General features: G+C 30.6%; 4 protein-coding genes and 1 long non-coding RNA gene across 5 annotated transcripts; 2 read left to right on the top strand and 3 right to left on the bottom strand.

The window, feature by feature from the left end:
• Nucleotides 1-1,350: 1,350 nt before the first annotated feature.
• On the top strand, nt 1,351-1,866 carry LOC130898015 (uncharacterized). The gene has a single exon (XM_057807074.1). It carries the CDS (start codon nt 1,351-1,353, stop codon nt 1,864-1,866), a length of 516 nt encoding a protein of 171 aa, XP_057663057.1.
• A 2,838-nt stretch (nt 1,867-4,704) lies between these two features.
• LOC130897933 (general transcription factor II-I repeat domain-containing protein 2-like) lies at nt 4,705-5,427 on the bottom strand. Its single transcript, XM_057806956.1, has one exon. It carries the CDS (start codon nt 5,425-5,427, stop codon nt 4,705-4,707), a length of 723 nt encoding a protein of 240 aa, XP_057662939.1.
• A 2,608-nt stretch (nt 5,428-8,035) lies between these two features.
• On the bottom strand, nt 8,036-14,878 carry LOC130891730 (putative SERF-like protein). The gene is made up of 3 exons (XM_057796635.1): nt 14,608-14,878; nt 14,446-14,551; nt 8,036-8,294 (listed from the first exon to the last, which is right to left on the bottom strand). Exons 1-3 carry the CDS (start codon nt 14,612-14,614, stop codon nt 8,216-8,218), a joined length of 192 nt encoding a protein of 63 aa, XP_057652618.1. The 5' UTR covers nt 14,615-14,878; the 3' UTR covers nt 8,036-8,215.
• On the top strand, nt 8,755-9,431 carry LOC130891719 (uncharacterized). The gene is made up of 2 exons (XM_057796622.1): nt 8,755-9,184; nt 9,282-9,431. The coding sequence occupies exons 1-2, from the start codon at nt 8,929-8,931 to the stop codon at nt 9,392-9,394; spliced, it is 369 nt and encodes a 122-aa protein (XP_057652605.1). The 5' UTR covers nt 8,755-8,928; the 3' UTR covers nt 9,395-9,431.
• On the bottom strand, nt 9,930-11,370 carry LOC130891735 (uncharacterized). Its single transcript, XR_009058945.1, has 2 exons — nt 10,830-11,370; nt 9,930-10,714 (listed from the first exon to the last, which is right to left on the bottom strand). It is a non-coding gene; the product is annotated as an uncharacterized LOC130891735 (long non-coding RNA).
• Nucleotides 14,879-16,301: the final 1,423 nt, after the last annotated feature.

Below are 16,301 nucleotides of genomic sequence, written 5' to 3'. Positions count from 1 at the left end.
AACAGAACTAAAATATGATGAGAATGACATAATTTTGTTCTAAGAATTCGAGAGCGAAACTACTTTTTCCTGTTCGATTAAAAAAAGTAAAGAAATGTATAAATCAGAAACTTTATTTTTTTCTGTTTCTAAATTAGTATATTATTCACGAGTGTATGATGAAGATTATTATTCACGAGTGGAAAGTTTGCTGCCACGATAGACAAACATCGGTATTCTATATTGTCGGCTCAAATTTGACACGCCTCGCGCATGACGTTACGTTGGAATCAGAATGTTTTTTGTCATTAATATTAGGTTGAAGTTGTACGTACTTACTGGATTTTTGTAATTTTTTTTGTGTTAAGCGGCTATTATAGAGTTGATCTAACTGTTATTTTTTTCTCTTAAAAGATTGTACTTCTTATTATGAGATCATAATGCCGTCGCTACATGCAAAAACACTAATCGAAATACCAAAGAAACAGGTATTAATACTTTGATTTCCAAAAAAAAGACTTGGCGAAGCAGTGGACATGACCCTGTGGTCGAGAGGATAAAATTAATTCAAAATATGTTAAATGAATGTAGTAAATCACAAAATAATACACATTTCTATTTTTTTTTTCAATAATTATACTTATTTTATGTTGTTGATTCACTTTTAGAATTATAAACAAAAACGGTTTCCCTCTGGTTGAAAATATTTAGATACCCCTTATTTATAAATTATTTATTTTAGCATGAGTTTTTTCCGTTCAATTTGAAGAGGGTATTTCCATATAATGCAAAGTAATAATTTCATAATTTTGCCAATCATATTTTAATATTATTTATTTAAAACAATCATGAAATTTTTGTCACGTGAATAGTTTAATCAAAAAAATTTCTTATTCAGAGAAAATGGAGTAGTCTAATAGAATAAAATGTTAATTCGTGTGAAAGCTAATCATTTTTATCAAAAATTTTTATTTTTATAAAAGTAAATCACAAATACAATACTTATATAATTGTATGGAACATTAAAATTATTATAAATAAAAATTGTATTATGGTAAAAATTTATTTTTAAAAATATTGATTTTGTTGGAAAAATATAAAATTTAAAAAAAAATATTTTCTTTTTCAATTAATATTGTAAAAAAAGTTTGTAAATCAATCCATCGTTCCATCGTATGTAAAAAATTTGGAAATTAATTATTAATAAAATTAAAAAATTCTTAAAATTAATAGAAATGTTGAACTTAGAAAACTAGCATATCAAAAGATTTTAAGAAATAAGAATACTACTTATAATAGTAACTAGTACATAATATATATATATATATATATATATATATATATATATATATATATATATATAATATCCTGATGCCGAAAAGAGAGGGACCATCGTCAAGTAAGCGCAAACTGCTGTCGGCGGTAGCCCACTCGATTATGCTATACGCTGCACCAGTATGGCAAGAATCTCTGAAACATCTGAAGTATAGATCTATGTTCCTCAAGATACAGAGAAAACTAGCTATCCGCATATGCAGTGCGTTCCGTACTGTATCCACCGAGGCAATATTAGTATTGGCGGGTATAATACTCATAGACCTATTGGTGAACGAGAGAACCGCCACACATGGAAAAGAGCAAGCAGTTAAAACAACAGAAAAAGAAAACACGCTAAGTAAATGGCAAAGAAAATGGGAAGCAACACACCACTTGGGCGCTTGGACCAAAAGACTCATACCGGAACTTAAACCTTGGCACAAGAGAGGACATGGGGAGATAACGTACGCCTTGTCCCAGCTATTATGTGGACATGGATGCTTTGTAGCATACTTCTGCAGATTCAAAATAAAAGACTCGCCAAAAAAACAGATTTTTGAATATCATTAAACATCTCCAATTCGACAATCCAAACAACAGGCATAGGAATTTGTAATCTGATAGGTTTGTACTAGCTTGAGAATATGGGACCCTTTTATAAATAATTGTAAGCGAGTATTTAGTCCTAGTGAAAGTGTGACAGCTGACGAACAACCTAACCAATGAAATGTAGGGTTTTAAAATAAAAACAAAGTCGAAGTAGATGCTATGGACTCTATGTGTGCCGGAAGTATTCTACAAGAGCTGGGACACGGAGATGGCCAGTCCATGTATTTTACAATATTTGAATTCATGGATTCTCTATAAAGAAACAACAAATGAAAAGATAGCAGATTAACTTTTACAAAAAAATCTTATTGAAGAAATTCAATCAACTTGTGGTTCTTCTCGAGATATTCAACTCACTTGCGAAACAGCTCAAAACATAACGGAAAATATTCCTCAGAGGGCCTACAAAAGAAAAAGATGCCAAATTCGACCGGAATGTGAGAACAAATCTTCAAACATTTGTGTAAAGTGTGGAAAAATTTATTGTGGAAAATGTAGTGTTAAAATTACATTGTGTATTAATTGCAAGAGTAATTAATTTAGTGAAAGTATTTTATCATATGATTCAATATAAGAAAAATATTTTCTTATTATCCGTTGACTTCCTTTTTATCGTTATATTGTTTCACAGACTAATAAAAATGTCTTACTCCAAGGATTTTTAAAAATTATTTAGAACTGTACCTTTAAACCTCCCCATTTATTACAATATAGAATTTATAGGTAAAATGATAAAAATAAATCAACTAAATTAATTATAAGAGGAGTAAAATAATGCGTTTAATAATGTGTTTAACCCTATTTCTACCCTCAAATCAATAAACAAGAAGTGAAATACCAGATAAATAAAATACTTTCACATTATACAACCAGTAATTCTCCATGGTCGTCGCCTGTCGTCGTAGACTAGAAAATTAGATAAAGTTACCGTAGATGATAAATACCTATTGGAGAAATATTGGATCAGCTTGGGAAATGTCAATATTTCACGACACTAGATCTTGCATCCGGGTTTTAACAGACGAAAACGAGAATTCCGAATTCCTTAGAATGCCGTATGGCTAGAATGCAAGAATTCAAAATGAAAGAAGCCTAGTCTAGATGGACCACACTATTGTCTATTCCTCGACGATACGGAACATACTTCCCGCTTAACGGATGTATTTAAGAGACTATAAAAAGCCAACCTCAATCCGTTGTCGCCTACTTTGTACATCTAATTACAGAAAACGGTGTTAAGCCATTTCCGACAAACATCGAATATGTAAAAAAATACTCTCAACCCACTAATCAACAAGAAATTAAATCCTTTTTGAGACTCGCTGGCTACTACCGAAGGTTTATAGTGAATTTTGCAAAAATTTCTAAGCCGATGATAACACTTCTACAAAAAGATGTTCCGTTCATTTTTGACTCCGAATGTCAAAAGCTTTTCAAGAATTGAAAGATGCTCAACTACTACTCTTATTTTAATACATTCAAACCTTTCCTTTTAACTACACATGCATTTGCAATCTGCGCGGTTTCATAGCAAAGCTCAAAAGGAAGAGAATTACCTATAGCTTATGTGTCTAGGGGTGTCCAAACGACGGCCCGAGGGCCACATCCGGCCCGCGGAGAGCGAGCATACTTGAAAAACTCCTTTTAGAGAACATATTTTTTATAGCAAATTAAATTTAGTTTACTGAAACATACTAATTTTATGTTGAATAATTATTAATATGACATCTACATTGATATGGTCATGGGCTAACTAACTCATAACATTGTTGTAGGCTTATTGTTATTGTTTTTGTGATGAGTTTGGTAAAGAAACACAGAATTGTAATGAGTAAAGACATGTATAATATGCAGAAAATTTAACTTCAGTATATAATAACAAACAAATGATTGAAATGAATCCAACTAACATTTTATACATTTTAAATAAAAACAACTTATAACAAGCATAAAGACATATGAAATACTAATGAGATTTATGTAATTGAGATTTTCCACTGACAATAGTTTGTAGTTGTGAACTAATTTTACTTGTACCAATTAAAAGAGATTTAAGATGCTTAATTTAGATCTGCAAACATTTTTTGTGTACTTCATTTTGGAGAAGGTCTTCTCACATAAATAAGTGGTACCAAAAACAGAAAACAGCCCACGAGCAAATTTATGCAAATTATCAAATTGTGTCAGTGGAAGACTCTTATAAAATTCCAACAAAGATGAGTTTTGATATTTGTTCTTAATTATATCACTGCACTGTAGATAAATCATTTCCATTTGAAGTTCCGGAGCTAGGGTTTCAATGTCAGTATCAAAAGAATTCTGAAAAATCTTCAATTTGATTCGCAATGACAAGAAATGAGTATCAAAATTTATTTTCAAAGCATTCAAAGTTTCCATTGCAAAATCGATAGGAAACTCGGTCTCAGTGGTGTGGCTGAATATTTCACATGTTTTAAAATGTGAAAAACATTTACTTCGTAGTTGTGATTGAAACAGTATCAATTTCTTCCGGAATGATTTGATATTAGTTTATAAATCAGGAGGATCCTGGTTTTCTCCTTGCAATTTCAAATTCAGTTCGTTCACATGTTTTGTCAAATCAACATAGAATGCTAACTTCCACAGCCATGCGTTGTTTTGTAATTCAGTAAGAGGGCGATGCTTTTCATTAAAAAAAAATTCGATCACTGCTCGAAGTTCAAAAAAGCGCTGACGGACTTTCCCACAACTAAGCCAACGTACGGCAGTATGATAAGGTAAGTCATTTTCTCCAATCTCTTCAATAAATTGTCGGAATTGTCAGCGATTCAGCCCAAAAGATCTGATAAAATTAACAATTGATATAACTGGTTTCAGAACTTCAGACATATGCAAACATTTTCCGCACAAAAACTGTTGATGAATGATACAATGTAAGACTAATGGTTTTGAGCCACCGTCATTTTCTACAGCCTTTGACACAAGAGCGACCACTCCTTTATCTTTCCCACTCATGTTTTTGCCTCCATCAGTTGTAATACATTTCAAGTTTTTCCATCGAAGGTTCTTTTGATTAATGGCCATTTCAACTCCTTTAAAAATATCTGTACAAGTAGTTGTACCATGAATACTATACATATCAAGAAGTTCTTCATGCACTTCATACCTTTTATCTACTCCTCGAATATAAATCAACATCTGAGCAGTATCTGACACATCCGTTGACTCATCCAAGGCCAAAGAAAAACACTCAACATGTCCATTTTTGTCGAACAGTTGAGAGGATATATTTTCATCGATGTTTTCTACCCTTCGAACCACAGTGTTTACTGACATACTGAAAGTTTTTAATAAATTTACCTTTTCAGGGCACATTTCTTCGGCTACTACAATTATGCATTCTATGATCATTTCTCCATCGGTGAATAGTTTTCCACGTTTTGCAATTTCAAGAGCCACACGAAAGCGGGCACGAGTTGCAACCTCTTGTTCAGTTTTGAGTTTTGTAAATGAAGATTGCTGCGATTTCAATCCGCGCTTCATAGCTTCGAATTTTTCTGTCCGCAAACTTTCTGTATATTTTGAGTAATTTTGAAAATGTTTTGTTTCATAATGACGTTTAATGTTATATTCTTTGAGACCAGCTATGCTTTCATTGCAAATCAAACATAGCGCCTTGTTACTGGACTCAATTACGAAATACTGAATGTTCCACAGATCTTTGAATTTTCTGCATTCACTATCAATTGTTCGCTTCTTCTCCATACTACTAAATCACACACAAAAGCAACAATTCAAATCAAAATACTGTTACAAAAATGTCTTAAACGTAAACACGTTTTAAGGAGGTGCGCACTATTTTATTTCACAATATATTTCAATTACTGCCATCTAGAAGTGAGTGGAAGATACCATAACTTTCTCGAGCCAACGAGATTATTCTGTACGTGCTATTAGCGCCATCTGTTAGCTTGTGCCAGATATCGTGTCACGTTATTCCTCATGGCTCGTACTCTACAACTAATCTAGAAATTACAGATAATGATAGGAAAATTAATAATATGCAGTGTTGCCGTTTGCGAACTTTAGTCCGATTTGCAGCCTTTTTTAAACGTTGCGTACTTTTTCGGATTTTTTTTTTCATCAGTGGACTATTTCATTTTTTACCACCGGCAACAATGATATGATTTTGGCCCTCGGAACTTACTGGAGTAATCAGTATGGCCCTAAGGCTGGAAAGTTTGGAGACCCCTGGTATAGGACATTGTGCAAAACAGAAAAAAAATACTCTACAATAGGAAGACTTTTGGCAATCGTATGGGCAGTGACACAATTTAGACCCTATTTATATGGAAGAAAATTTACTAATATGTAACCACCGACCGTTAACTTGGTTATTTAAAATAAAAGAACCTGTTAGTAGTCTTGCTTGATGGTGCCTCAAATTAGAAGAATACGATTGTCAAATCCAATAAAAATGCAGCTGCCATTTCTCGGATAGAATATTTCCATTCTTTTCTTCTAAAACTAGAAAATTTCAAATGTTTACCTTACTCACTTAACCCCACTCATGAAATTGCAGGGTAGTCCGAACAAACTGATGAAGATACAACGGAAGTCAATTGGGAAGTTGCCGAAAAAGAAATCTCTTTTGTCGAAAACAAAATCATGAATTGATTATTCTAAAATAGAATATTCCAATAACCATTTACTAGGTAAGCAAAAGAAAAACATTTAAACTATTTTTCAAGAAAATAATTCACAAGATTTTCATGAAAAATAATAGAAGATATATTTGAAAAAAGCCCTGAGTTTTCTTACGCAACAATCAACGTATTTAGCAGTAGAACCGTCAAAAATAGAGAATACCTTATTATTTCTATACCAAGTGAACCAACTCAAATACCAACTATTTTAGATCAATTTCAGAAACCGAAGTTTAATTAAACCCTAAGAAAAATATGCAATTGAAGACCTAAACCCTAATCTACCAATATTAGAAACATCATTTCAGAAATTGATATGAAATTCACTATTTGTCAAAATGTTTCTAAAGAACCAGAACAACATCAATTACCAACTATTTGAGATCAATTTCATAACAGAAAAAGCCACCGTGACCGCCGAATTAATTAAACTGTTAGGCGAATACGACAAGGGTACAATTGGGATGGGCTCACTCGACGCATCTGACGGTGATTACTACACAGATTGCATTAATAAATCAAAGGATAATTTGCGTATTTATATTAATATATCAATTACATCAAAATCAAAATATATCAAAATAGAAATCTGTTGTAACATGAAAAATCAATTTCTCCTCAGTTTTTATATCTCAAAAATATGTAGCAACTATCAGACAAATTATTCATAATTGTATTAAAATTTACAAAATAGAGCTGTATCTTAAATTATTTAGATCTTTTTTATCATTCTTAGCTTTTTCGTTCTTATGAATGTGAACCATGTGAGCCGTAAAAAATGAAAGATACTAACTGTACTACGCTTTTATGCTTAAAATAGTGCACAGGGTTTTTTTTTCAGTTTCCGGAATAAGGACACACATAATTTTATTACAAAAGCTCTTTTCAAACAATATGTGTATATATATAAATGTAGAACTGAATTTAATCATAACAATTTGCATTACACATAGATTAGTATTTAGATGAATACTGAATCTCTTCATTATGATGAAATATAAAATATTACCTGCTTCATTATATATTCCTTATTCTGATTCTAAATAGTTATATGTTTATTTATTTCTCCGTCATATAAAGTGTGCATTCACATGGGAAAGATAAATTACATTACTGGAGAATAGAAGCGAGTATTTGCATATACTATATAAGCTATACCTGTCCTACCATTGATATTTTTCATAATCTGTGAATTTGCAAATATACATTCAAGTTAAATTTAGAGTGCCAAAGATGGACACTAATGTGTAAGCATAGAGAAGAATTTTAGAGAATAGCACTGAGTGACTGTTTCTATTATAGGCTTAGTCTATTTTCTGAAGCCTATATCCTCCTCATGAGATTGCACCCTAATAGGCAACATAAATTGGAAAAAAAGCCAGATCTATATGTATAAACCTTTTATCAACACTATGAAACAAACGTGATAGACTAAAAAATAAAACTATGCAAAAGTTACTGTTCACTTTAAATCAAAGTCTAAAATATTACATTTTTTTTAAATTTGTAAATCAGCTTTAGGTACATTAACATGTCAAATACATACTATCACTTATATAATAAAGAATTTATCTTAATCATATATCATTCATTTTATACAAAATACATTGCTTGATAGTAAAATTTTATTTATAACGTTCTTTTCGTTTCTCAGTTGCGTCCTCTTCTTTCTTTCGTTGTTTTTCCCTCATCATTTCAGCATCTCTATAATAAAAGATAAACTATTCAAATATTTATTCATACTGTTTTAAATTACGTTAATAGATTATTTATTAATACTATTTACGTTATTGGATAAGTAGTTGTATATTTAATAGTTTATGTATAGTTTGTTTTCGATTCCTTTCTGTCCAAGTGACCTAGCTCATCTTTATATTAATATGTTTTCCTACATTTTATTCATGTTTGTTCATTTTATTTTTATGGTCATTCAAATGTATTTTGTTTGGATATTTATTGCATGGATCCAATAAACTACATGAAAATTGTAACTAAGTGTACAATAGGCTATTTGACTAATATTTGAAAATTGTTTTTAATCATTCTTCAATTTAATTTAATGTATTTTCAATAAATACCGAAAGTTAAATTTCAAATTATCAAAGCCGTGCTAAAAACGATAATTTTATAATAGCGCTAGTCACGTTACACGTGACGTCACAGGCATGTAAACAAGCTTATTCTTTCAGCATAAGTTGAAAGTTCTTCTCAACATTGCAGCAGAATAATTAGAATTTTAATTTTTCTGTGTAGGGTACTTTCTTTACATTTCCTTGTGCTGTTTTAACAAACATAATATAGTGTGGACTTCTAATATTGATAATAATATGTATTGCAGATGGAAAATGATACTAAGAACTACCTGAAACATAAAATGGGCTTCAGTAAGAAGATACTTTTGACAGATGAATTTCATTGTCAGGAGGATCGCAAAAGACGAATGCCAGATGCTACATCTTCTAGAAGAGTGTTTCTTAAAAGGCAAAGGACTGAACTTGTCGCAGATAGTCTGCAAGTTCAAAGTGCTACTAAAACTCATGCTGAAAGATCTCAAAAACATGATGAGTTGAAACAAAAAGTTATCGAGCCTGAAGGTTTGTTATATATTTATAACTTATAATATAATTATATGTTTATCTTAATCATATTTATACTGAGTAAATTATTTTGAATATTTTTTTGTCTTTTCAGAATTTCCAAAAACTCAAGACAAAGAAACAATCACTGACCCTATCATAAATATAGACACAAGTCTATTCATACAACAAAATTTATTAAGCATTATAGCTGTACAAACGAGATAGCAAAATAAAAATATATCCACCTCGCCGTTTAAAGTTACTACAGCTTCTTCTTCCACTTCGCCCTTCAAGTTTCAACCATATCATTCAGAAGTTGTTAAATCACTGAAGAGAAAAATTCTCGAAGATGAGAAATCAGATAGTGATATTTCTTGTATCGAAACTGGTCGTTCGTCATCTTTTGTAGCTACATCTTCATCAAATATAACCGATTCGGATAGTAATATTACAAAACTAATGAAAAAATTGTATAATTGCAGTGTCTCAAAAATACTACATATTTAATTAGCAAAAAACATTAAGAGCAATAAAAAAATAAATGCAGAACAGTGTTTTTCATTCAATAATTATCATACATTGATGCTATGGTAAATTATAGGATATATATGATATATATAATCACTATCATATATTACCACAATAATGTCCACATCATTTGTTTGTTCTACCTGCAACACGAAAATAGCATTTACCCACACCAGTTGCATACATTTGCAGTTGTAATTAATGTGCTCTATATTTTTCGGTTATAATCCCATTTTTCGAATAATTGTCCCTAGCTTTTGCTTTGGTAGGACATTTTATCTCAATGATGGCATCCTTCATAATACCATCACGAGAACAGATACTTCCAAATTTCTACCTCTTTCCATTGCAACAGTATCTGATATTTTTGCATTATTTTTGTATTATAGTAGCTACCAATGAACCGTCTGGTGTATTACAAACATACTATGCTGTGATACGGCCATAACGCATCTCATACCATGATCTGCTCTTATTTTATCTTATATTAGCTACTTCTATGGCACTTGTCACAGCTTCGGTGAATGTAGCTTTCATCAAATTTAGAACTTTATCTAGATCTTTTCGAAAACTGTGCAATGAATACTGCATCACATCCATATGTTTGAAGTCATGCTAATATTTTAGCAATTCGCAATTATTTACTTTTCTTTTCTTTGCTTCCAAGATAAATTCAATATATAGAGCGGATGTACTTGACCTGTGAGTTACTTTCCTCTTAGACATCCGCTGAACAGTTTTCCAGTAGCATTCTATGGACGTACATGCTGGTTCTTCAGTGCGACGATGGAGCCACATCAAAAAAGCAACTGCATGCTTGCATCCTCCGACTGAAGCAGCACAATCATGATACGACTAATGATTTCGCCATCATTTTCAACAACTATTGTCGCGCTGTATGATTTGTATTTAACTTTATGTTTTGGACATATTTTACACTCAACTGTGCAAACGCCTTCCTCCCAGTGTAGTTGGACATAGCCGATCGCATCGTCCCCATAAGATTCCATCACAGACCTGAAGAACAAAAACAAAGACCATTTATAAACATAGCCTAAAATAAGATTTAACAAAATTAGTGAATGATTAAACTCGAAGGCTTGTGAATAAATAATTTAGACATTGTACTTACACTGCTGTTTCAACATTTCTCAACTCCTCTACACAATAATCAGCGTTATTCTTAAAATAAAAAGCAACCATAAGTGCATCTACCTTGGGTAAGTTGCTGTTATCGGTTTTCACAAAATTTGATTCCATATTTATGCCACTACCTAATATTGATCAATAATTGTCTTAAAAATGCTCCAGAAATAGAAGTTAACAAATAAAACACTAACAACCACAAACTAATAACAACAAAGAAACAATAATCTGTCAGTAGTCTAACTTTACCTGCCTGTGATGTCACCCGCGTTATCACCAATCACAGAGTGTTCTCATTATAGATAAAATTTCAAAAATTATTATATTTTATTTTGTGTAATTTACAAAAATTATACATAATTCTGATAAAAAAATTAGAATTATGTTTCTTTAGACTATTATTTAATGGGATAACCACAATTTGCAGTATATTTTCAATGTTGTCAAATAGCCTATTATGTGATAAAGCGAATAAATAATAAACAACAGATTACTATACACATAAATTTGTTCTCTGCAATTCTGACATTATATATATATATATATATATATATATATATATATATATATATATATATATATATATATATATATATATATAAATCGTCTTGATTTTAGGTCTCTTTTGATTGAAAATTAGTTTTTGAAAAAGAGAAAAATATTGACGTTTCGACAACTTGCGTAATATATTAATCAATAGATCACCTACAACATGAATATTAAAATAAAAATTTGTTTAACCACAAAAATGATGTTCCTCAGTTGTTACATTTCAAAAATAATCCAGTCAAATAAGACATTTTCCATAGAAATTTTCCCCAATGCAACGAGACCAGTCAATTCCGATGTATTTTGGCCGTTTGAAACCGAATTCGAGTTTCGAAAATAGGGGGGTGGAGATATTGACATATATACACCAAAATTCGCTGTTTTTGCACTTATCTCCCTATTTTGCGAGAAAACTATGCAACTCAGCGAAAAACTTAACCCAGACGAGTTGTAGATAATTAAATTTCCTCCAACTTTGCTTGCGTTTTCTAAAAAACTATGCTTTTCTGGGGAAAATAGTAAAAGGCAAAGCTGTAGCATACAAAATCCCAAGACCTTTTGCCATCATCATCATCAGAATCACTTTCTTCTTCTTCGCTTATGGGTGCCATGGGTGTTTCTAGCTCAGTAATGGAAGTTTAGAGTTCTTCAGTCCAATCAATATCCTCAATATCGCCAGATACATAGACCACAGACAGACATTCCGCTCCCCAATCCTCTTGATTTCAAAAGATTTGATCTAGAAGCTGTCTTCTGCTTTATGAAACAGTGGCCTCTATATACAATGTCGCATATATAGCCGAATACACGATTTTTCCAGTTCCTCCAGCGGTGACATTAAGCAGAATTGAAAAAAATATTTTAGATGAGTGTAGATGATCTAACAATTAGACAACATTATTGATCAAACTGTAGAACCTCTCATGATTAATTTAAACAATTCACCTACTAGTTCTTGGGAATAAAATACATATATTGATATGATATGTACATACTTTATATATGTTACAGGAAATATTTGTAGACTACTGTATATAATATAGTAATGTATATAGTGTATATATTATAGTAATGTGTAGTTTAGCATATTTTGTATTTTTATTTTTCATACTTACATGTATATACTCGTATTTGTAAATAATTAAATGAAAATAACTGTATAAATAAAAAAGCAATAATAATATTTTATTAATTACGAAAAACCCATTGCAACGGCTATGATGGTAAGTCTTTACTTTTGGGGAGATTCAGAAGTTGGTGTGAAAGTATTAAAATAAAGAGAGAAATAAAGATATCCTTCAATTTTGGAAAAAAAAGGATGGCCATTCGGATTATCTAGGTAACCACTTACATTTTAGTACAGTTAATTATGGGGAAAATATATATCTGTCCAGTTACTTATTTATCATTGGCATTTTTAATATTCCAAATTTTGTACATGAAGTACCATACTAAAAGTTTCTGAGTTTTGCATTTATAATGAGCATTTAACACTCTACACTCTTTCCAAATAGATTATAATATAAAGATTCTGGAAACTTCAGGAGTAACTGATTTTATATATGATGGTGTATAAATAAGTGTGATGGAAATGTTGAAATTGACATTGAAGGCGATATTGGAATTATGTCAAAGTGGCTGTCATATGTGCTATATAGAAATCGTTTTAGAAGATATGAATGATGAGTTTACATAAAAAAGCTGAGTAGAGTATTTTTCAGTTCTTTTCATGGACAATTTTATTTGAAATTTTAAAAATGTTACTTGGGTTATATAAATGATGATTGATATATCTTCCAGAACTAACAGGTTTCTTACACCATATGTTCTACATAATTTTCAATTTTGTTTCACTTTTATACAGAGTTTTATATTATACTCTGTCCAAAACTTCATTCCTGGATGATGAATACATAATTACACTTTGGTGTTTAACATATGTTTTATCAACATATCAATGCTCAAGTTTTAACACCCCAAAAAAATACCTATTTGATTTTTTTAATGTCGTTTGTTTTGGTTTTGGGTCTATTTTCTATTAAAATCCGTTTAAAATAACATATACATTTTGACAATATGTGTAATTATATTAATTGATATATGATATACATCATGAATATAAAAATAAAAATAGAAATCAGCATTTGGAAAATAGATTAAAAGGTCATCAATACAATAAAAAAATAAAACTGCATTAATGTACCCCAAAATATCAAAAATACATACATTTAATTATCAAATTCAAAAACCGAATGGCAACCGAACCAAATACACAAATTTTTAGAAATAATTCACAAAAATAGGCACGAGATTAGTGATAAAAAAAGACCATAATAATTTGAGTAAAATTTATAGTTCTATTTTATAAGTTTTAATGCAATCACAAATAATTTGATTGATAGCTACTATTTATTTTTGAGAGAAAGGAAAAAATCATTATCTGTGTCAAGTTATATTTTGATAAAGTTGGTCAAAATGTCAATTTTTACAACTAATTTTCATATAAAAAAGCCCTAGAATCCAGGCAAATGATCAAGAAAAACACATAAAAAGGTCTAAGAATTAAAAAGTTAAAAATTAGACATACACATATCTCTATAGTACTCCTCACTATAAGTACATTCATTATTTATCTATACTATTAAAAACTTCTATGCAAACAAATGGATATTTCACTCCAATAATGACAAATAAAAATTTAAGAACTTCTTATCAACCTTATTTAATTAATTGATTATTATACAATACTTCCAGCTAGTTGATTAATAAAAAATAAAATGGGTTTTCAGGTGTATAATTTCTAGATGAAACAAGTTTCCCCTTTTTCAAATGTAGGTGTTTGATATTAATTGAACTGAGATAGTATTAATTGATAGTTCATATGAAAATTTTTAAATGAATGAAGTTCTTTAAATTCATAATGACGTTTGAAGTTTTATACTTATATTTGTATGAAGTATCCGGAAATATCACTAATAAACTGCCAAAATATCAAATTACAGAACATACCAACCGCGATGATTAAATCTCGTCTTCCTTACAAGTTGTTTTACCTGAATTTACGCTGCTCAAGAGTAAGACCGTCACTTCTCTTATTTTTACCCATCTCCTGCTGTTTCTTTTGGTTTTTCGCTCTCGCCAATTCACGTTGATTGCCACCTTTGAATCAAAATGAAATTATTAACCTGTTTTTTATATAATTAATAGAGACTTACGAGTCATTTTTGTGATAAAATAGAGTTTATAAAGTTTTCTGAACCCTTTGGCTTCCGATAGCCGCGGCTTCTTTTTCTAGAGAAAATACCTTAGACTGTTTTTTAGTTCGATTAAATGATCAAATATAAACCCAATTAACCTAATGCGTACAAACACAAAATCTACATAAGTACTGGGTGTTCGAGTGTAAGTGGGCGAATTGACATGAAAATGACAGCAATCACCAATCCACTCACACTTTTTTTGCGCCGCATAAATATTACTTATTTCCTATAATGTTTATACAATTGCTACAGTATTTATACATTCTCAAGGCAAATTAGATCAATTTTGTAATCTGGTATTTCATTAGTTGACACAGGTTGCAAAACGCTCCTTTTAACATAGAATTTTTTTATGTATGCTATAAGACTAATCTGCTTCAAGATGAAATTTGATGCCAATTTTTAATGTAAATTCGTTCGATGTTTTGTTACAATTCAAATCAGTATGAACTGTCACGGTAATATATGAAATTCATTGGATAGTGAAGTCATCTGTCAAAAATTGGCGTACTTATCATTCTTCTTCGAAATTATTGAGGGTATAGGTAAGAAGAACCGTCTTATAAGGGGTATTATTTGCAAAAGTGTCTAGCTGTAAACAGCAAATTATAATATGAAGTGTAGCAAATGGAAATGATATGAATTTAGCCGATATATTTTATTCACAATTTTCGAATGAATTTGTATATTAATAGTTTCTTTGAAATTATTATGACTATTATCCTACTCCAATAGTTTGTGGCGCTCTTTGTAAAATTCTTCCACTTGCTACTATAGGGCCACCTTAATTTGTTTCCTTTCAAATACTTTTTGAGACACTGAGATGGATCTCGTTACATCTACCCTCCATATTCGAAATATGAATCCATAACGACTTTGTAACAGAACGACAGATCACCTATTTTAAGATGAAACACGACAATGTTATTTGTTCTAACCAAATTGACGTTGACTTAACCTGACTGTTAATATGACATACTTCATAGAATACTGGCAAGTTCGAATTTTATGAGTTTAAATCATTTCATACTGCTACATCAGAACTCATCAACTTTCATATTTATATTTTTGTTTATATTTCTCAAAATGATATATTTTAAAGATATGATATCACAAAATTGAAGAAAATATTTATTTTTAAATAAAACATTGCATACAAAAATAACTAATTAAAATGTTATATATCAAGTAATTAGAGCTAATTTTTTAAAATGTTATTAGTTACAGTCGACATGTTATTCTAATGAAGAGAAGAGGTATGATGAGCACTTCATCAATAATGTTAGTGGATTAGATAATTGACGTTTCTGTTAGAATTCCTATGAAAAACTATGTTAATGTTTTGGGACAATCTTATGAAAATACAAGAAAATGTCTTTTGGTCTTGGATCGTAGACTTTTGCACAATCCCGATTTCTATAGTCGGTATCGTCAATTTATGTTGGAATATGAATCATTAGGTCACATATCTGAATGTGAATCATCATCTTAGTATGCCCATTTCTTACCGCATCACAGGGACCTTCGAGAGAGCTAGTTATCCTACTACCTCAGGACTTTCTTTAAATAGTGTTCAGATGGTTGAGCCGATTATTCAAAATGAATTACTATCCATACTCATACGTTTTCGACACCATAAGGAATGTCTT

Source organism: Diorhabda carinulata, chromosome 1, assembly GCF_026250575.1.
Source record: "Diorhabda carinulata isolate Delta chromosome 1, icDioCari1.1, whole genome shotgun sequence".
Classification (NCBI taxonomy): domain Eukaryota; kingdom Metazoa; phylum Arthropoda; class Insecta; order Coleoptera; family Chrysomelidae; genus Diorhabda; species Diorhabda carinulata.
This window is presented reverse-complemented; position numbering and strand designations above follow the sequence as displayed.

Excerpts from the sequence above, each read along its gene's own strand:
- LOC130898015 (XM_057807074.1), top strand. The coding sequence starts at position 1,351 with ATGCCGAAAAGAGAGGGACCATCGTCAAGTAAGCGCAAACTGCTGTCG.
- LOC130897933 (XM_057806956.1), bottom strand. The coding sequence starts at position 5,427 with ATGAAGCGCGGATTGAAATCGCAGCAATCTTCATTTACAAAACTCAAA.
- LOC130891719 (XM_057796622.1), top strand. The coding sequence starts at position 8,929 with ATGGAAAATGATACTAAGAACTACCTGAAACATAAAATGGGCTTCAGT. Across the intron at positions 9,185-9,281 it reads AAAAGTTATCGAGCCTGAAG|AATTTCCAAAAACTCAAGAC; the intron begins GTTTGTTATATA and ends TTGTCTTTTCAG.
- LOC130891730 (XM_057796635.1), bottom strand. Across the intron at positions 8,295-14,445 it reads CTTGAGCAGCGTAAATTCAG|AGATGCTGAAATGATGAGGG; the intron begins GTAAAACAACTT and ends CTTTTATTATAG.